The following is a 20,685-nucleotide window of genomic DNA, read 5'->3' on the forward strand; positions in this document are numbered from 1 at the left end:
TGATAGAGATTTAGTTGGTCATGACCTTTTATTGTTGGATAATCCGTTGCCTTTCCAGGTTCATCCGGATGTCATCCAAATTTATTAAGTTTGGAGATAAATATTGTGATAGAGATCATCCCTTAATTCCCTTTCATCTTCAATCAATTGATAACAATAATATCCTTAACTAACACTAGTTATTACTATCTCAGAAAAATACCCATTCTAATTTTTTTTTTCAAACTTTCTAAGATAGTAACTATTTAATTGAGTGACAATATGAGCACTTACTTCACAAGTTGGGCATTCAGGATCCCCATGCTCCAATTTGATTGGGCAATAGATGTAAATATGATAATATATCAAAAGATTTGAAACATTGAAAGAAGTTTATATCTAAAATTTGGAGCTTTTTAGAGGATATTTGAGTTGGTCGGAATTGGAAAATAAATCAACCCTCAATGTATAAATAGCGTATGTGGATGTATATACATCTTTGATACGAAATTATACATTATATATACACTATTTAATCAAATATCGATCCATTTCATAAACATACAACTATTTTTGTTGAACTTTTTTTTATTGCCGGTACAATTATGTACAAAAATCCGTTAATTAATATAAAAGCAGGAGACAAAACAAAGAGAAATATTACATAGTATCTTTTGCAAATCACTAGGCACAAATACATCAACTTTCAAAAGTAATCAAACTTCTTTAAAAAAACCAACAGGCCTGATCAGAAGATGCTATCCAGCAAAGACTTTAGCATTCATATATCCCTACAATTTTTTAGACATGAAGTATTTAGTTCCTTAAAAATCATGTTACTAAAAATATCAGAAGTAGGCCTCATCATTTGTTGGTGCCTTCATGGCGTACAGTTTGAATTAGTGAACTATGTCACTCAAGCTATGTTTTGTACTATATTTTCTTCTTTCAAATCTTTAACAGTCGCGGAATCAGGAAATCATACAAGGAGATTCAACAAAATGAGTTCAAGCAAGCGCTCTACCATTTGAGCTACATCCGCTTACGGTTCAAAGTTCCAAAACAAAATAATTTAAAGTATTTCTAAAGAGAAAGTAAAGACAATGAGGAACTTGAAGGTTACTTATTTGTTGTTCACTTTCATAAGTTGTACTTGTTTTACAAAATTGTGGATAACTTCTTATTATGGAGCCACTACAAGTTTCCGTTTCTTTAGAATATCATTTTTCACTTTGAAAACAAAAACTACTTTTTTTCCCTTCAAATTTCATAACGAAACATGGTCAAACACGCACTTAAAGCCCTAACAAAGAATATATTGAATTTAGAATTTATACGTTGTTGGTTTTAAGTGAAAAAATCGAACTTTCATATAGTACTTGTTTCTTGCACATACATATAAGGTTTGATGACGAAACACTGAGCTTTGTTAAACCTGTGCGAACCCATAATTGGATTTAAGCTAGAGGGACGTACACAATGTATCTTTGGAAAATTACACTATATATATAAGATCAAAATTAATTTTTATGTAGGTATTGTAGATGTCGCATCCCTTTACCTTTTTGTGTATTTACTTCTTTATATTTTGAATCTAACTACAACAACATCATACCCAGTGTAATCCCACAAATGGGGACTAAGAAGGGTAGGATATACACATATCTTACCCCTACCTTTGTGAGGGGTAGAGAGGTTATTCGATAGACCCTCGGATCAAAACGAAAAGTTTTCAAAGCATGGTTACTAGAATATATTTTAAATCTCCTTGGTGAAATCCTTGCTCCGCCATCGTACAACGATATGCATTTTAAAGAAGACTTTGTTCCTTGTAACTTTAAGGTTCATATACATGTATAGAGTTTCTTAGACTTAGAGCCCATTTGGATAAACTTAAAAAAACAACTTTTATGTATAAAATACTTTTAAAACTTTAAGATGCTGAAAGTTATTTTTATAAATAAACAGTTGAGTGTTTGGATAAAAGTGCTTAAATGAGGAAATTGATGTGAACTTTAGGGTTAAAAGAATAAAAAGGATAGTTTGGGAATTTAGTTAAAATATAAGGGATATAAAAGTAATTTCTATGGTCAAAGAAATGACTTTAAGCACTTAGAAAAAAAAGTTAGGAATCCTAACTTTTCATTTTTGACTAACTTTAAGAACTTTATGGCTTAAAGTTAGCATTAGACAAGTATGTCCAAAAGCTAAAAAGGGGTTTTAAGTTGGTTTTGACCAACTTAAAGCCTATCCAAACGGGTTCTTAATTAGGCCCAACAAGGGATAAGCATACTATAGCAGTTATGAGGTCCTACTGTTCAATTATATCATACTTTTTCTTGCAATCTCAAAATATTAGATCATGAAATTGTGAATCTGGATTAGATAGTGTACACTCTTGACACAGTTATATGCTTGTTCTATCATCACATCTGTATTTTGCACATAATCAAGGGACAAGAGTAAACTTTTTGAAAATTTACAAAGCACATGAACATTTCTAACACAAAAAAGAAAAGAAAAGAGGAAAACAGAATACATGTACATGACGTAACACAACATATTCAAAAATACTGATCCGATTTGATAGGCTGGTCGCAGAAGGAAAGAGTTTACCAACCGCATAACATGTGTGTAGCGTGTAGGCCCCAGGTCTTCAGAACGATCATAGTACCACCTCTCATCATCTAATAAAAAATCAAAGCCCCTAATACTTACAAAACCATTGCCTGCAGAAATGCATTTGGCATAGATTCGCGCTGGATGGCTAGCTCATGTCTTGTCTCTCTATATCTAGTGTGTCCTGAGGTTCGGGGAAAATCTCACTGGATGATCTTTTACACGATGATGAATGTTCGTTCCCGCTGCTAAGTGAATGAGATCCTACTCTTCCTGACTGTTTTAGGACTATGCCTGCCTCTTTGCTTGTTTGGCCACTAGCATTAGTACAATCCTGTGAGCTATGATGCCAACTACCAAGAAAAGCAGCACTCCATGATCTCCTCGATGAAGTATTTCGTAGCCTTATAGAGTTGAAACTTCCTTCCCTAACGACCTTAAATGGGTTCTCAAGTGCTTTCAGGACGCGTCTCATTTCAGGACGTCTAGAAGGCCTCGGATGAAGACATGCTTTGGCTACTATTGCTACAGCCCACATCTCTTCCAATAAGTCATCGTCTATAATTAGAGACGGATCGACTATCTTGGACACTAGTTCTTTCTCACGTATAGTGATGAAAGGAAGAAGTTTGTCCAACCACTCCTTGGTTGAGACATCGTCTGAGTGACTTACGCCAACCTTACCAGTTACAAGCTCGAGTAAGACCTTCCCGAAACAGTATACATCATAAGTACTGCAACTTGTAAATGAAGATCCTGTTCATGTATAAAGGCAGCATATGAGAAATTTGGAGAAATTATTCTATTCTACTATGCGCTTTTTTACAAAAAGAATTGTACATACCAGCAGCCTCTCCCTCAGGATTCCTGTTTATTGTCAAGAAGAAACATAATATATCTTAGAAAATTGAAACATAAAGCAATATGCAGAATAAGTATACAGAAATGTAGACACATAAATCTAACTAAATGTCTATTACATTTCTGAAAAATCTGGAATTGGAAGATACTAGATCATTATTATTAGGATCAAATCATGATCCAAGTAATACTTACTTTGGCGTGCGGAAAAACTTTGAGATCAAATTCTGGCTATCACCTTCCTGTGCACACACGTCGCTCAAACTTCCCAGTCTTACTTCAAATTTATCGTCGAGAAGGATAGTGCTAGCTTGAACATCTCTTCAAGAACCAAAAAATGCAGAATATAATTAGCTTGGTGTACAACATTATCAAACAAGGATGCAAGAAAGGAAAGAAACAAATACCTATGAACAAGGGGAGGATTACACTCATGGTGCAAATAAACTAAGCCTTCTGCAGCTCCTGTTGCAATTTTTAATCTTGTTATCCAATCCAAAGACTGTCCATTTTCGTCTTCTAAATCCGTATCACGGGACAACAAATTGAACAAATCTCCATTAGGCATATATTTATAGACCAAGAATTTCTCATTCTCATGCTCTAAGCAATGTCCCAAAAAAGGGACAAGCCTATGGTGTGTTGTCCAATTTAACAAATCCAACTCCAACTTGTATGTCTCTTTTTCAATATGGTGTACATTAACTTTCTTGATAACTATGGTGACACCGCCTTCTAATATGCCTCGAAAAATATCTCCTGTATGACCATTCTTGATAAGATTTGTTTCATTGAAGTTGCTTGTGGCTTTTAGTATCTGATCATAAGTAAATGATTCGATCGAACCAAATATATCATTAGAGAACTTTACTGGTGCCTGATTATTCCCTCCTTCCACAACAGGACTAATGTTCGATATGCCCCTTTCGTTTGAATTTCCTCTGTAGCATATCTTCCAAAACAATAAAATGGCTAGTGCCAAAAGCATAAGAACACCAACTCCACCAAAAACTCCAACCATTATAAGCAAACGTTTATGCCCGCGCTTTGAGGGTCTTTGTACCGGAGTGTGGACTCTGCCATCAACAAAAACTAGACCTCTATCAGCATAAAATTTACTACAATCTTCTAAACTCCTCTGATTCAATGACCCTGTAAAGCAATTATCCACAACTCGAACAACAGATTTATCGGGTGCTAGTCCTTGAAAATAGTTTTTAGACAGATCAATCGCCTGAAAACTCCGAACATTAAACGTCACATTTCCATAGAAAAGATTATTTGAAAGGTTATATGAAGCACCATTAGCACTAAAATAGGTAATATTTGAAACCACACCAGTGAAATTATTCCCTGAAATATCAAGAATCCTTAAATGAGACAATGACCACAAAGCATCAGGAATTTCGCCTTCAAATCGATTCCAACTAAGATTTATATACTCCAATACAGAAACATTTGAAGTAAACAAGGTACTAGGAAATGCACCCTCTAGCTCATTATTTCCAACCAACAATTTACTTAAATTTCTCAATCTTGATAAATCCTCTGGCAATGACCCTGACAAGTAGTTATAGCCAAGATCAAGTTCTACCAATTCAGAAAGATTTGAAATTTCAGCTGGAATATAAGAACTTAAACTGTTATTTGACAAGTTAAGGAACTTAAGTCCAAGAAATAAACCAAACTCAACAGGGATTTGTCCAGACAAGAAATTTGAAGACAAATCAAGAACAGACAGATTCACAATATCTGAAAAAGAACTTGGAATTGAACCTGTGAGTGAATTGACAGAAAGATCAAGAACCCTTAAAGAACTCAACTTTCCAAGTTCTAAAGGAACAGTTCCTGTAATTGAATTATTAGATAAAGATAGAAAATCAAGATTACTCAAACTCCCAAGTGATGTTGGAAGTGAACCAAGAATTGAACTTGAACTAAGATCAAGTTGTTTAAGCTGAGTTAACTTTTGGCCAAACCAATCAGGAATTGGCCCTGGGAGAATGAAACCTGATGAGTTGAATGATGACAAGTGAGTAAAATTGGCTAAAGAATCAACAGCAAACTGTGGAGATAAATTCCCTTTGTGACTTCTTCTTAGTCCTGTTAACTTTATAGCCACAACTTTGCCATTGTTGCAACGAATTCCAGTCCAATTGGTGCAGGGGTCAGATTTTCTTGGCCAGTTTCTTGCTCTGATACCCAAAGATGATCTAAGATCTAGTAAAGCTTTGTGTTCCAATTGGTTTTGCTTAGATAAAACTGAGTAAAAGAAGAAGCAGAAGAAGAAAAGAGCAATCTTGAATTGAGTTCCCATGAAATGTTGTAACATTTTTTTTAACATTTGGTGTATGGACTATGATATGCAGTGAAATTTAAGTCTCCATTTTTCTTATTTACAATAGTTGTTTCAATTTAAGGCTCCTTTAAATATACAGCTGTGATACTATATATCTCTTTTTCAGTTGCCATGCAAGGACAAATTGCCCCTTTCCTTCCACTCTCTTTTGTTGGTTTTCATCCGATGTCTGATATTTAGTTTATTCATTTTTTTGTTGTTGTTATTGTTGGTTTTTCACTCTATATCCGATACTTACTTTATCACATTTCTTTTTCTTCATCTTTTTAATTATCGATTTTTCACTCTGTATTTGATACTCGCTTAATTTATACTTGTTTTATCTCATTTTTTTGGTTGTAGTTGATTTTTCACTATATTCGATACTCGCTTTATCTTATTTTTTTTTTCTTTTCTTTTTGTTGGTTTTTCACTTTGTGTTTGATATTGCTTTATCTCATTTCTTTTTCTTCTTCTTTCCTTTTTATTGGTTTTTCACTTTGTATTTGATACTCACTTTTATCTCATTTCTTATCTTTTTATTGTTGTTGTTGATTTTTCACTTTGTATTATATATTCGCTTTATCACATTTCTTTTTTTTCTTCTTCTTTCTTTTTTATTAGATTTTCACTTGATATTCGATACTCGTTTTATCTTCTTCTTCTTTTTTTTCTTTATTGGTTTTCATTCAATATTCAATACTCATTTTATCTCATTTTTTCAGTTTTTTTGTTGATTTTTCATCCGGTATTTGATACTCACTTTATCTTATTTGTTTCCTTCATCTTTCTTTTGTTGATTTTTCACTCAGTGTCTGATATTCACTTTATCTTGTCTCTTTCGTTCGCACAAAATTGTCTTTGAAAATATACCTATTTTATATGACAGTGTTTGATTGGATGCCAAGTTTAATATATGAAGTAACTTATTTATAAGTGATCTTAAAAAAAAATACTTCCTCTGTTTGAAGATATTCATTTATGTGTATTAATTTGATTAGACACAATTTTTCTTTAAAAAAAAACACTAGATATCTAAGTAAGTGATGATGGAGAACATATATACTTTAAAATTAAAATAGTTTTTTGAATTTGAATTCTTAAAATACTCTAAGATCAAGCTTTTTGATACATTCAAAAATGAAAAATGCCTCATATATATTGGATGAATTGAGTAATGAATTATAGCATTGGCTGCTAACACATTTATTGAAATTTTCAACTCAAACTATAAAAGAATCTCAAAATATAAATTTGTTCACACTAAGCAAGTGCCAGCATTAAATATTTAAAAAAACAATTTAATTTTTGATATGTATGATATTATTACTTAACCATACTTAATTAATCTTTATATGTATATATATATTTCTTACTCTTGTACAATAAGAAATACAGAAATTAGGAAAAATTATTAAAAAAAAATAAAGAAATAATATTCTTGATCAAAGGGGTGTCACATCATTCTTCAATTAAAACCTTTTTTATATTTCATTTAATTGACCAATGTGTAATGGAGTGTCAAATTTTCCTTTGATATAAGTAGTATTTTGAAAGACTCTGTTGGACTCACCTTAGGGATCGCCCAAAGGCGGGACCTTAGAAAAACATCTCAAGACTCAATTGTAAGATTTAGTTCTATAAGACTTATGCCTTAAGCATCTGACTATACGCCTTAAGCATGTTCAATGTTCAACATTGAGGCTCGCCTAACAGATCTTACATAAATTATGTGTTAAAATTTTTAGTTAATATTATTGACTGAATGATACTTAATAATTTTTAATCTACAGAGATAAGAAGATTGAGAGTAACTCAAATAACAAGTTGTAGTATTACATATTTATTATTTGATAACACTATGAAGATGATTATATATTACGTAATATTTCTTTTAAAAATAAGTACATAAATTTTACTTTTTCACTCATCATTGGTCTTTATGATTTTTTCATTTCTCAAAATTATCATATTTTATATAGTTATTTGAAAGTAATTTTATTTTTATTCATGATGGAGTGATGTTTTTATTATAATACTAGTAAGTTTTATTGATTATTTTCTTTTAGGAGGGTAAATTGTATAGTATGATAAAAATATTTTTAGAAATAATCATTCTTTTATTATTAGAAAGTTAAGATATTAGATTATTTATACTTGTATAGTCATGTTAGAAGTTTTATTTTTGATGAATTTCCATAATCATATTTATAATTATTTCAAATTATTGATATATTTTTTTATTTTCCTTTTTCATAAAGGCATTAATTGTGAAAAAAGTATCTTCAACTGCCACAACTGCTAAATAATTGCATAAGCTTCAGCATTAAATGAGAAATAAAATGAGCATTAAACAAGAGTGGCAATGTGGCATTAATGAAAAATTTTAGCAGGCCACTGCCAAATTGACTATCTATGTGTTTTTGCAGCTGGTCTACTACCTAATGTCCTAGGAAGCAGAGTTACTGTATTTTTCTTGTCATTGTACTGTTTTGTTTCCCTTGTCGTCGCTCTGAAAAACAAGAGGTAAGTTGAAAAAATATTGAGAAAATGTGATTTGAGAAAACATGACATGTCTATAACTTATTTAGGACATAACCAACTTAGATAAGAGAGTATATATAGAAGTCGAGGAATAGAGTAGAAGGTTATTGTTGTTACTCTTGACTAATCTTGTTCTTTGATTTTATTATTATATGTTGTTTAATTTCCTTTGATTTCGTTACTATATTATTTGTTATTGTTATTGTTCTCTTCTGCTCTATTTTTAGTATGACTTCTTTATTATCGTATTTTTTTTCAATACTTGTTGTTGATATGTTTTACTTGAACTGAGTATCTATCGGAAAAAACCTCTTGATCTACCTTCACAGAGTAGGAGTAAGACTGCTTTACACCACCCTCCTGAGATGCTAGACAATGACAAGAATTAAAAGAAATTTCTGTCTCTTTGTTTGTTATATTTTCTTTTTTAGTTTGTTACACTTTCGAAAACATAAAGTGCTACTCTCCGCAGCTGTTCTATTAATATTCATGAATCGTATCACCATACCTTATTTATAAAATTACATTAAATATCTTATTGATATTGTCTTTGGGACAATATTAAAAATATCAAGGTTAGATGAAAAAAATATATTCTATTGTATAAAGTATTTCTAATGAATTGAAAAAACCTATATCCAAAAAGCTAAGACACTTTGTTAAGGTGTATTTTTTTTTCTTTCTGAATATACATATTTATCACTTAATACAATTAAATCAAGTTTGGGATAATTATATTTTGAGGTTGATTTATATATAAACCTCTCTTATTCTTTTTTTCATATATTGGTCAAAGATTCCCCGTGTTGTTAGAAAATGGAAGCCTTTTTTAAATTCATTTTGGGTCCCAATTATAGCTAAATTCACTATAATTGATGGCTAATTTGGTTGACTCCATTGCAATTTGCAATTTGCAATAATTAAAATATTTAACAATTCTATTAAAATGCCTCAATGAAGAAAATCTTAAGACTCTTTAGTCAGAGTTTCTATAATATAACGAGCATCATGACTAAATTATAAAAATGTGTGAATCATTCTTTCAGAGTAAAATATGTTAGATATTTTCCAAAAGTATGAGATTTGTAACTTTGAAAATAAATATTAATTATCTATTATGACAAGCAAAGATGATTTGATTGTGTAGCTTTTTTTACACTGAAATATAATTTAAACACTTTAATGAATATACTTTACTATATATATATTACTGAAAAAGCAGTAATCAACAATAGACAAATGTTCATAAAATAAAAAGAATAATAACTAACATGAAAAAAATTCTAAAAGTGCAACACAAATATAAAAACAAGAACAATAATATGAATTGAAGGCTAAATAACAAAAGTAATAATCAATAAGGTATTGATATTAATATCGAATATTTATGTAGGTGTAAAATAATAAATTATTACTGTCTTAATGGATTGCCGATTTATTCAATAACTCAATATTAAACAACGACACCACTATCGAATCAATAACCTGATAATTTTTTTTATAAAATTATTAAAAACTCATTAACCTAAAAATTCAATATCATAATTCTATAATATTTTTTTTTGATTTAATTTATATTGATCGATTCAATTTTTCCACGTTACAACCGATAGCCAATGCCATAGAGAGACATGTTCTCCCAATAAGTTAAAAAGAAATAGTAGTACTCTACTAAAAAACATGCACTTATCAATATTCAAAAAGGAGAATTTTTTCCATGTGACTCAACTGATTAAGAAAGGACTTGTTGATCTGCAGTGCATTACCACACAATTTCTTATCAAAACACTTTTTATTTTTATAGTTTTATTTCTTAATATTCACAATACGAATGAAACACTAAATTTATCTCATATATATAAACAAAGGGCATATATGTAGTGAGAAAAGTTAAGATTTAGAGATAAGAGTAGATTTTATATTATACATCTAGCTTAATCATACTTATTTTGCCCGACTCACAAATTCATTATAAAATCCGCATTGATGTACATGTCTTGAATATATCTAAAGAAATTAAAGATATATCTATCAAGATTAACCTGATACAAAAAATCGATCGCAAATCAAGATATGATTAATGTTAGTTGTTAGTTCTAGAAGACTTCCTTCTCGTTTTTGGTGGTTTCACAAGATTAAATTTTTTGTTCAACCCCAAATATTGAAATTCACTTAAGAATATTATGTGTCTGTTTGTACAGATGTATACGTGTTTCGAATATATTTGGTATTTAACAATATGATACATGTCTGTTTAATTATACATGTGTATACGTGTCTCGAATACATTTGATATTTAAGATTGTTATATATGTGTCTGTTTGTACACATGTGTGTATATAATTCTATATTGGGGTGGGGGTGGGCGTGGGGTTAATGGTGATGTAGTAGGTTACAACTATGTCCAATTTTCTTTTCCATTGAATGTCCTCACTACTTCTGTAGTTCTCAGTGTCATAAAGACAAGACAAATTGTGGGGTATTTTTGACTTGGTCAGATAGAAAAAAATCCAAGCATATTGCACAATCATAATTCTTGCCATTATTCATCAATTGCCCTCTTTTCTTCTTGGATTATACAAAAATAATTTCGTGTTTGAAAGCAACTTCTTTAGGCCAATTATTCAATATTGTTCACATCCAATCTTAGTTGTTTTCCATCATCAATTTAATCATTCAATTGCATCTCCTCTCGATTTCTTTCAATTGAATCAATAAGCTTTTTGAATAATTTAGGCGGCTGAACCAGGGGCGGATCTAGCATGTAATTAGGGGGTTCATCCGAACCCCATTCGGCGAAAAATTATACTATTTATACATGGTTAAAATATTTTTTTATGTATAAATAGTAGATGTCGAACCCCCTTCGGCTAGTTCGTGTGTCTACTTTTTCAGATTTTGAACCCCCTTATTAAAAATCCTGGGTCCGCCACTGGGCTGAACCCCCGCCCACCCTTTCGTGCTCCTTGATCAATAGATCGGTTGAAGAATCATGATCTTCTTCTCACCCCTTTAAAAATACTTTTGTCAATATTAAAGCAGTAATTTGTTCTTACCAAGGTCCCAAAAGTGCTTGGAAAAGAGGTATTATTTTAGGTTATGAAAAGCAACTTCCAATTGCTACTCAAAATACTTATTTTTTTCGTAAAAGTTTAGGCAAACAATGTAACTTGAATCTCTAAAATAACTACTCTCTCAAACCAATTTAATTGACGCCCATCTTTTTATGTTTGACAACTATTTAATTGCACCATCACCATTTAACCCTTATTGGGTACTGGCGCTAACATATTATTGTGAAGAAAATTCAATTAAAAGTAAATACTAAAATGACTTTAATAAAGACAATTTGATAAACATAACAAAATCTTCCTTTATTTCGTAAATTATGTGTTCGATCAAATAATATCACATAAATTGAGATGAAGAAAATAATTTTATTTTTTACATTTTAAAAAAAAACCTTTATAGCTTGTTAAAAACTTGGTCAAACAGATTATTACAAGAATTCTGTTGGGTATAGCGCCTTTTACTAACCAAAATTCTTAATTGAAAAGTAAGAATGATAAAATTAGTCCATAAAAACATAATATGCCCAATCAATTCAAGTTCAATTCATCTAAAAATTAGTTTATGATTCGTTTTTTAGCTCAATCTATTTTAACTCAAGTAATTTTTAATCTATTTATTTATTAACTTCAATTATTTTTATCCGTTTAAATTCAACTCAACCTCATAACATCCCTATTGAAAAGTAAAACTGTTCACGTCGGTAGACAATCAATTCTTAGTAGTATTAGTTTTTATTTTAGTTGAGAGTTTGCATGTAATGCACGTAAACATTATGCAATTTAGAAAATTGACATTTCCTATAATTAGTTGCCACTTGCCACTTGCCACTAGGGGTAGGGGTGTGTATCGGTTCAGTTTTAAGTATTATCGATTCAGTTTATTAATTTTTGGTTTCTAAATACGCTAAATCGATAACCAAATCAATAAGATATTTGTTATCGATTTTCGGTTTAATAATTTTTGGTCTTTAACGGTTTAGTTTTCGATTTAACCAATAAAAAAAACTTTTAAAACAAATATACGAATCCTGGAGCCGCCGTCGTAGCAACTTGCAAACCCTTGCCGCTGTAACCTAAAGTGGCAAAGCCTAAAGGATAAATACTAAAATACTAAATAGTATTATAGAGTGATTAACTTATTATAAATTTATATTAATATTTTTTGTTTGATATTTGTGTATGAGCTAAAAACTAAAAATTAAATTAGTAAACTATTATAGTCTTAATGAGTTATCGATTTATCCAATAACCCAATATTATAAAATCAATACCGAACCGATAATCCAATAATTATTTTTTATAAAACCATTAACTAATTTTTAACCCAATAACAATAAACTAATAATACTTTTTTAATTTGATTTATCCATCACTTCGATTTTTACATATCCTACTTGCCACACACAGAAAAGAAAAGACAGAGACATTAGAAAGGTCACCACATTTATAAAAGTATAAGGTGCAAAAATTCCCAAAAGAGTAGGCTATATAATAAGAAGACTATAGTCTATATTGAATAGTCCAATAATATCAACTATAACTAGTCAACCAATTAGCTAGCTTATGGCCTATCAAATTTGTTTATAGTTGAAAATTTGCACAAAATTTTCATATTTATACGGACTACTTGTAGTATTTCGATTACGATGATTGTTCAACTGATCACCTTTTAATTTTATATAGCTTCGTTTAACGAAAGAATTGAGAATTCCACTAAGGAGTAGATGTTTAAGATATAATAAATTTCTATTTATTTAGTATAACTTTTTGGGTGAAATATGTTTATCTAACTATCTTTCTACGTATCTACACCACTGGCTTCACCCTAATGTACATTAAATTATGATCTTTTCCTTAGGTAACAAAACTTTTATGTTATCCTTTTTTATTTACTCCTTATTTTAATTTATTTGTCTTATTTTTTTAATTCGTTTTAAAAAAAATGTATTTTTTTGGGGTCAGTTCTTTATTTTCAATTTTCCACAAGGAGAAATAATTTTTAAGAGATTTGTAAAGACCATTTTCTTCTATTTAAATTGTAAAAAGGCAAGAGATCGTATTTTCTCACTTCCTCCACATGTCATGTTTAAAAGATATTTTGATACATTCTTATTATCTTTAATTTAATGTCATAAATTTTAGAAGTCTTATTTACTTTTTTTTTAACTATATATCAAATCAAACTCAGATAAACAAATCAAAACAATAGAGAATAATATTTTCCACCACGATAACAATCTAATCTGATGTTGGAATTTGGAGGTGAACATATAGTACTCCCTATTCCCTTCATTTCAATTTGTTTATCATGTTTTGATATGACACAAAGTCTAAGAAAATAAATAACACTTTTAAATCTTATGATATTAAATTAAAAATATTTTAAATTTACTAAAATGACCTTTCATCTTGTGGCCTAACACATATCAGGTGAAAATTGAAATAAAAAATCGCCAAAAATTAAAATTAAAATGATATTTTTTTAAAACGAACTTAAAAAATAAAACAAACTAATTAAAACGAGAAAAATAGTAATATTTGGTAACTAGAGTCCAAGGGGGCTTTGACAAAAGGACACCATTAAAAACCTTGAAGGAAAAAAAGTTCATCAAAGATTTTGAAAGACCAGTGAGAGAACATTAAAGCCTAAGGGGAAATGAATGTCATACCTTTGTTGTAATTTATGTAATATTATTTTTTTATTAATTTATTTATTTATTAAAAATAATAACATATATTTTTTTTATATTTGAAAATAACTATCTTTACATACTTTTCATTTTATCGAAACGTTTTTACCTTAACACATAATTTTTGATATATTTAAGACAACAAGTTTAAAAAAATTTAGCACATATTTCAGATTATATAAACTTTTTTCTTATTAAACTTTGTATATCTATTTCAAACTATATCGTATAAGTTAAAATATATGAAACACATTACAACAAAGGGAAGAAGGTAAACACTCCATATCAAATTAAAAGCAATTATATATTCGAAGTTTAAGCTTGAGATCTCTAATTAAATATATAAAGACCTACTTACCATCCATCTCAACCGTTGTGATAGGAACTCTCAGATAACATTTCAAGGGTCCACTTAATTAAAGTTCAGATGAAGGAAATATATACACAAGAAGAAGTGAGGTCCAGGTCCATCACTTCACATTCTTTTTAATCCTATTCTCAATTCATCTTTTTTTTTTCTTTTTCTCAAACCCCCTTTTAAAATAAATTTTCAAATTAATGTTGGTTGTAGTTATTTGTGATTCCAAATTCCCCTTCACTAAATATTAGATATTTATAAGTGAATAAGAAATTAACTTAAATAGCCTGTAACCCAACCGTTTAAACTAAAAATACTAGGTGGGCGTATAATATATAATCCAAATACAATAGGTATATAATTATATATAATCACTGAATAGTTTATGTATAGCCGCTAAAATATAAATAGTAAATCCGATCGGATACTTTGGTAAAGATCTCTATAGTAAACTAGTCTTTCGGCCCAAATAAGTGCAACTTTCATGGCCCAATCAACAATTTGGGCTTCTTACGAAGCTACAATTAGCCTGTTGACAAGATATATGGGCCTTTATCAAGGCCTATTATAAATGACGCACTATATCAACTAAGACACATGATTGACAAACATTAACCATGTTTTTAAAAAATTGACATAAAATAGCCATTTCTGTCACGCCCCGGGAGGGTACCCTAGACGTAACCGGCACTCAGAAACCATTTCTGGCTTCCAAGCGAACCACATAGCCTGATCACACATCCGTTCATTCATTCAGTCGGCGGAAGATAAAAGAATAAAGAGAATATTCGGTGGGCAACTCAACATCAGTCTAACTCAAAGAATAAAGGCCATGGGCCAACAATTCAACTCTAATATTTGTCATTTTAAATAGTTTGACAAGAATAATTTAAGGAAAGAAATACTCAATCGACGCATCACTATCTAGTCTATGAAGCCTCTATCACTACTATCTAATTGGTGCCAATGACATGTTCATGAATACCTCAAATAAAAATAAAAAGGGCTAACTCGATGTAAGAATACTCAAACGGTGTCCTCCGAATGTAGGGGAGGACTCACCAATACGCTGAGTGCAAATAGATCCCCAATGATGCTCCTATTGACGATCTCATAAACCTGTCTCTACATCATGAAATGATGCAGGCCAAATGACGTCAGTACGTGGAATGTACTGGTATGTAAAATGGCAGAATGGAACATACCTCGAGGAAGAATAACATCGGTCCACATATCTCAAATCAGAAAGATAAGAGGGACTCAAATAAAACATCGTAAATCTAAAGTAAGGATACAGTTTAGACAGAGACCAATCATCTACCATACAATCCAATCTAATTATGCATAATACAGCTCAATCAAATCATTTACAATTCGATCCCTTTCAATCATGTACAATCCAATTATATACACTCAACTCAACAATCGACCATACACAATCTACTCAACATTCAGTTCAAAGGGCTCAACTCAGTAAATATGCAAATTAAATTATGCAACGTTTTAGAATTCAACTCAAAGGACTCAACTCAATAAATATGTAACAACTCACTCAAGTGTCCTAAGTCTAACAAGAAATAGTTTAGACAGGACTAACTCATAAGCATATAGCAACTCACTCAACTCAACTGACTTAGAGCACTATCAAGACCTAAATGGGAGTTTCTCTTATCCGACAATCATCACTTATGAGCCAGTGATAGTACAACAATCAGACGTCGTTGCCACGTCCGTCCATACCTTTCCAGGGCATGAACGCCTCCCTAATCATGAATACCATCGATTAGTCAAGTCCTATCATTTCAGGACAATAAAATAGGAAACATCCGACTTTAACGGTTCGATCCCACGGGAAGCATCCGACTTTAACGGTTCCATCCCTACCTACGTTGGCGGCGTAGTTTCTGGGGTTTGAGTATGGACTGTACTCTCACCCGCCTCGGTGCTCGATACTCCTCCCATGACTCCATGCTCAAAAAACTCCTCCAATCATCTCAAACAAGCCCTCACGGCTGGTTTCATGTGGTACATTGCCACCTCATCAACTCTGTTCTCATTTTAACTCAATTAAGCCTCATTGGACCTTCTTTCAAATCGACTCATCTCAAATCATCAAACTCTTCTCTTTAAACTCCTTTCTAAATCAAAGGTGAAACTAATAATCCTTTAGACTCAAAATAGTGTATAAATAGTTTATGCAAAAAGGTTCACAAATAATTTATTTAAAGCTCCTCCTCAAAAGATCATTCACATCGTCATCAAACATCATCATCATACATCATCATTCACATCATCATCAAACATTATCATCACATCATCATCAAATATCATCATCACATCAATCATCAAACATCTACTCCAAAATTCTTATTTTCGTCCTATGTTCATTTTATAGAAGCAAACGGACATTCTTGACTAACCAATTCATTCTTTTCATTCCAATCAATATATATATACATACAACTATCCATCTCAACCTCAAGACATTTATGACAAGAAATCTCATCTTGGGTTCATGTGAATGAAACATGAACCCATACTCTCAACAAAACTCAACTCAAGAATATCGTCAATACCTATAAATCTATATACAAAGATACATTTGTAGTTAATAATATGAAAAATAACTATTTAGTAACTCAAGTCATTAAAATCATAAATCAACCATTTGTATCTAAAAACATTCCATAGTTTAGGGAAAACTTTCAAGAAAACCTTTCTAGAAGGTGCAACTCTTTCACAACTCCTAACCAACACATCTATGGGCATATGGAAGAACTCAATCCATATTTTAGGTTAGCCTTACATACCTTGTTTGAAGACTTGAAGAAAACCTTGTGTTGGGTCTTCAATGGAGAACTTAAATCTTGAAGCTCTTGGACCCTTCTTGTTGAAAATGGAGAAGAAGAAGAAGAAGAAGAGAGAGAGAGAGAAGCTCCTAGGGCTTTTAGAGAGAGAGTGGGGGCTGAAAATATGATCTCAAAATAGTCTAGGGTGATACATATATAATTTGGGTAAGTTCCCAAATTACCCCTCCTCAAAAGTTCTGAAAATAGGCTAAAAATGCACCTGGCGCGATAGTGGCGCATCGCGCCCTTACAACGCCAGGCTAATTACGCCTAAAAATCTGCACATCTCATAGTGGCGCGCCGCGCCAAGGATCAAACTACTGAGGCACATTCTTGGCGCGATAGTGGCGCGTCGCGCCCTTACAGCGCCAAGGCCAATATTTTCTGGGTTCTGGAAATTGGCTTGAAAAATCCTGCACACCTTTTAGTGGCGCGCCGCGCCAGAGCCCAAACTACTGAGGCATGTTTCTGGCGCGATAGTGGCGCGTCGCGCCACTGCGGCGCCAAACCCAGTTTTTCCAGCAATTGCAACTCAGGCCTGAAAATCTCCACTGTGCTAGTTCATCTTAGGATCGTCATATCTTTTGACTCTGAACTCCAAAAATTACATTCTTGGTGGCGTTGGAAAGAAGACTCGACGACCTTTAATTTGGTAGGTCGTGGGCCACCCAGATCATCATATTTCAAAAGATAGGGTCGTTAGAAGCCAACCCCTCATGCGAACTCCTCCTCAAACTTAGCCACGATGAATCTTGTGGCTTGATTTGGTCCTAGGGGTCCTTCATGACCCCACATCACCTCTAACGCTCTTTAATTACTTAGGAACTCATCCTAACTTATGTGTAAAATTTCAAGTCCTCCGGTCCGAGTCTACACTCACGTGAAGAAATGTTCGAATCTTAGCGAAAAAAATTCCGGGGTGTCACAATTTCATACCTTTAGGCCAAAACATTAGCACCACATGATCCATAATTATTTTTCTTAGAAATAGTATGAACTAGGAAAAAACTTATTTTGAATCTTAAAATTTAGATTTCTTACCAACATTCAATATATATCTCCAATAGAAGAGTTAATATAAGATAATTTTTCTGATCTGGACTACTAATTCTGAGTTACTAAAACTTAACGTTCTTATCCCTATTTAATATATATCTCTAAAATATACGTTACTTTCTCACAAATTTTTCAATCTGACATACTCATCTTTTTTTCTTAAAAGTTAAATCTATTACTCGCAAGAAAATCTTACCAACATTCAATATATATCTCCAAATAGAATAGGTAATATAAAATAAATTTTCTAATTTGGACTATTGATTCTGAGTAACTAAAATTTAACATTCTTATCTCCACTTACTACATATCTCTAAAAGATAAGTTACTTTCTCACAATTTTTTCGATCTGACATACTAATTATTTTTTAAAAAATCAAATCTATTACTCGCAAGAAAATCTAAGATAATTAGTTATTATTAAATTATGAGTAATTTTCAGGTGGACCGTAATTTTGTCTATTTATGTCTCTCAATTGCTATATATATATATATATATATAGTATTCATGTTAAGCTTTTATGTACCAAAACATCATAGTTCTTCAGTTTCTTTGCGTTTGCAAAAATGGCCTCAAATTCAACATGGACTTGGGAGGAACAGAAGAACTTTCTGAATGCATTGGCTATTTATGGCTTTGATGAAACACCAAATATGTGGTGTCATTTGGTTAATGCCACTAACAAGACTGAGGAAGAAGTAAAATTGCACTATGAAAAAATTATGGTAGAAATTAAAATGATTGAGGCTAGTTTAATTTCTTTGCTTAAAGATGAAAAGGCAAGTGGTGGCCATAACAACAATCACAAGGATGATGAACAAAGGTAAATTTTGTAAATTTTATCTAAATCCATAGTGATTCTTCTCAATTACAATCTATCCCTACTCTTTTAAAAATTACCCGAAATCTTTTCTTTTCGGTGGAATTCGAATACATCACATAAAGTGATGTATCCGACCGATTCATCGCGTAAAGTAATGCATCCGGCATCCTGGTATATCAAGTAAATGATGTATCCGATCGGTACATCGGGTAAAGTGATGTATCTGACGTCCTGATACACATCACATAAAGTGATGTATCCGACCGATTCATCACGTACAGTATTGTATCAGAAAATAGGAAAAAGTAGGGATTTTTGTAATTTTTTCAAATGGTAGAGAATTTTAGAGAATATGATAAAATAAGTTGTGTATTTAAGTAATTTTTTCGTAAAATTAATATGTCTCTCTGTTTTTAAATTATTATTATTATTATTATTTATAATTGATTACATGATAGAAATCATGAGTAATTTATCGTCACGTGTTAAACAATATTGACATTTTATTTGTTAGTGAGTATATATAACAAAAATAAAAATTTATCACATCATTATTTCTCTTAGTCGTTTGGATTAATGAACTTGCTATTTTATTGACAGTGCTGAAGGAGAAGATGGAAACTCAAATGCAGGAAACAATTAACAAATTAAAGAAGGATATTTGCTGAAATTGCCTTTATTTCCATACCATTTAGTTTTTTTAATTGATATTTTTATTATAAGCAAATACTTGTTCTAACTTCTATGTATGTTGTCTGTAAGGTGGCTCAAAAATATATTTCCTTTTGAAATTAATGAATTATCATACAAATACCATATTGTGTGCCCTTATTTTCATTAACCCTCAAGAGTACTAATTCGTCATTGATAATCAAATTTATTATAGTGCTTGAAGGGGTCCATTGATAATCACCATGCGTTTGATCATAAATTTTTTTCGGAATATTTGACTATTTCAAAAAATATAATTTATATCCGTAACTTTTAAAAAATATTAAAAATACACATAAGTTTATATTATTATTTTATAACGAATATGTTTCATTAAAAAATAACTTTATAACATAATTGATAACAATCAACAACAATAAAATAACAGCATGGGCAAGAGCAATACATTCATCACATACTCAAACTTGTAATTGATTCCGTTGGAATTATAATTCATTAAAAACAAATTGTTCTTTTTTTCTCATTCTTGTCACTCAAATTATAAATCAAGCTTTTTCAGAGGACGTAGATAAATATTAGTTGAAATAAATAAATGATGGGTGTTTTTATAAAATATAAAAGTTTGAGGTAATTTTTAAATATTTGTCAAGCTGTAGGACCAAACACCACTTCCCAAATGTTTTTCAAGAATATTTGTGACCAAACGAGATCTAAGTTTTTGGTATTTTGTCTATTTAAGGAAAATTAAAAGAAAAAAAGGAAGATATCAGAGCACAAAATATGTGTAGATATCTTAACAACATTTAATTAGTCGTAGCCAAAAA

At 31.1% G+C, this 20,685-nt stretch overlaps 1 protein-coding gene across 1 annotated transcript; it reads right to left on the minus strand.

Moving 5' to 3' along the window:
- Positions 1–2,360: 2,360 nt before the first annotated feature.
- Positions 2,361–5,871, minus strand: LOC129881148 (probable LRR receptor-like serine/threonine-protein kinase At2g16250). The gene is made up of 4 exons (XM_055955528.1): positions 3,867–5,871; positions 3,655–3,780; positions 3,443–3,465; positions 2,361–3,354 (listed from the first exon to the last, which is right to left on the minus strand). The coding sequence occupies exons 1-4, from the start codon at positions 5,801–5,803 to the stop codon at positions 2,747–2,749; spliced, it is 2,694 nt and encodes an 897-aa protein (XP_055811503.1). The 5' UTR covers positions 5,804–5,871; the 3' UTR covers positions 2,361–2,746.
- Positions 5,872–20,685: the final 14,814 nt, after the last annotated feature.

Source organism: Solanum dulcamara, chromosome 1, assembly GCF_947179165.1.
Source record: "Solanum dulcamara chromosome 1, daSolDulc1.2, whole genome shotgun sequence".
NCBI classification, from domain to species: domain Eukaryota; kingdom Viridiplantae; phylum Streptophyta; class Magnoliopsida; order Solanales; family Solanaceae; genus Solanum; species Solanum dulcamara.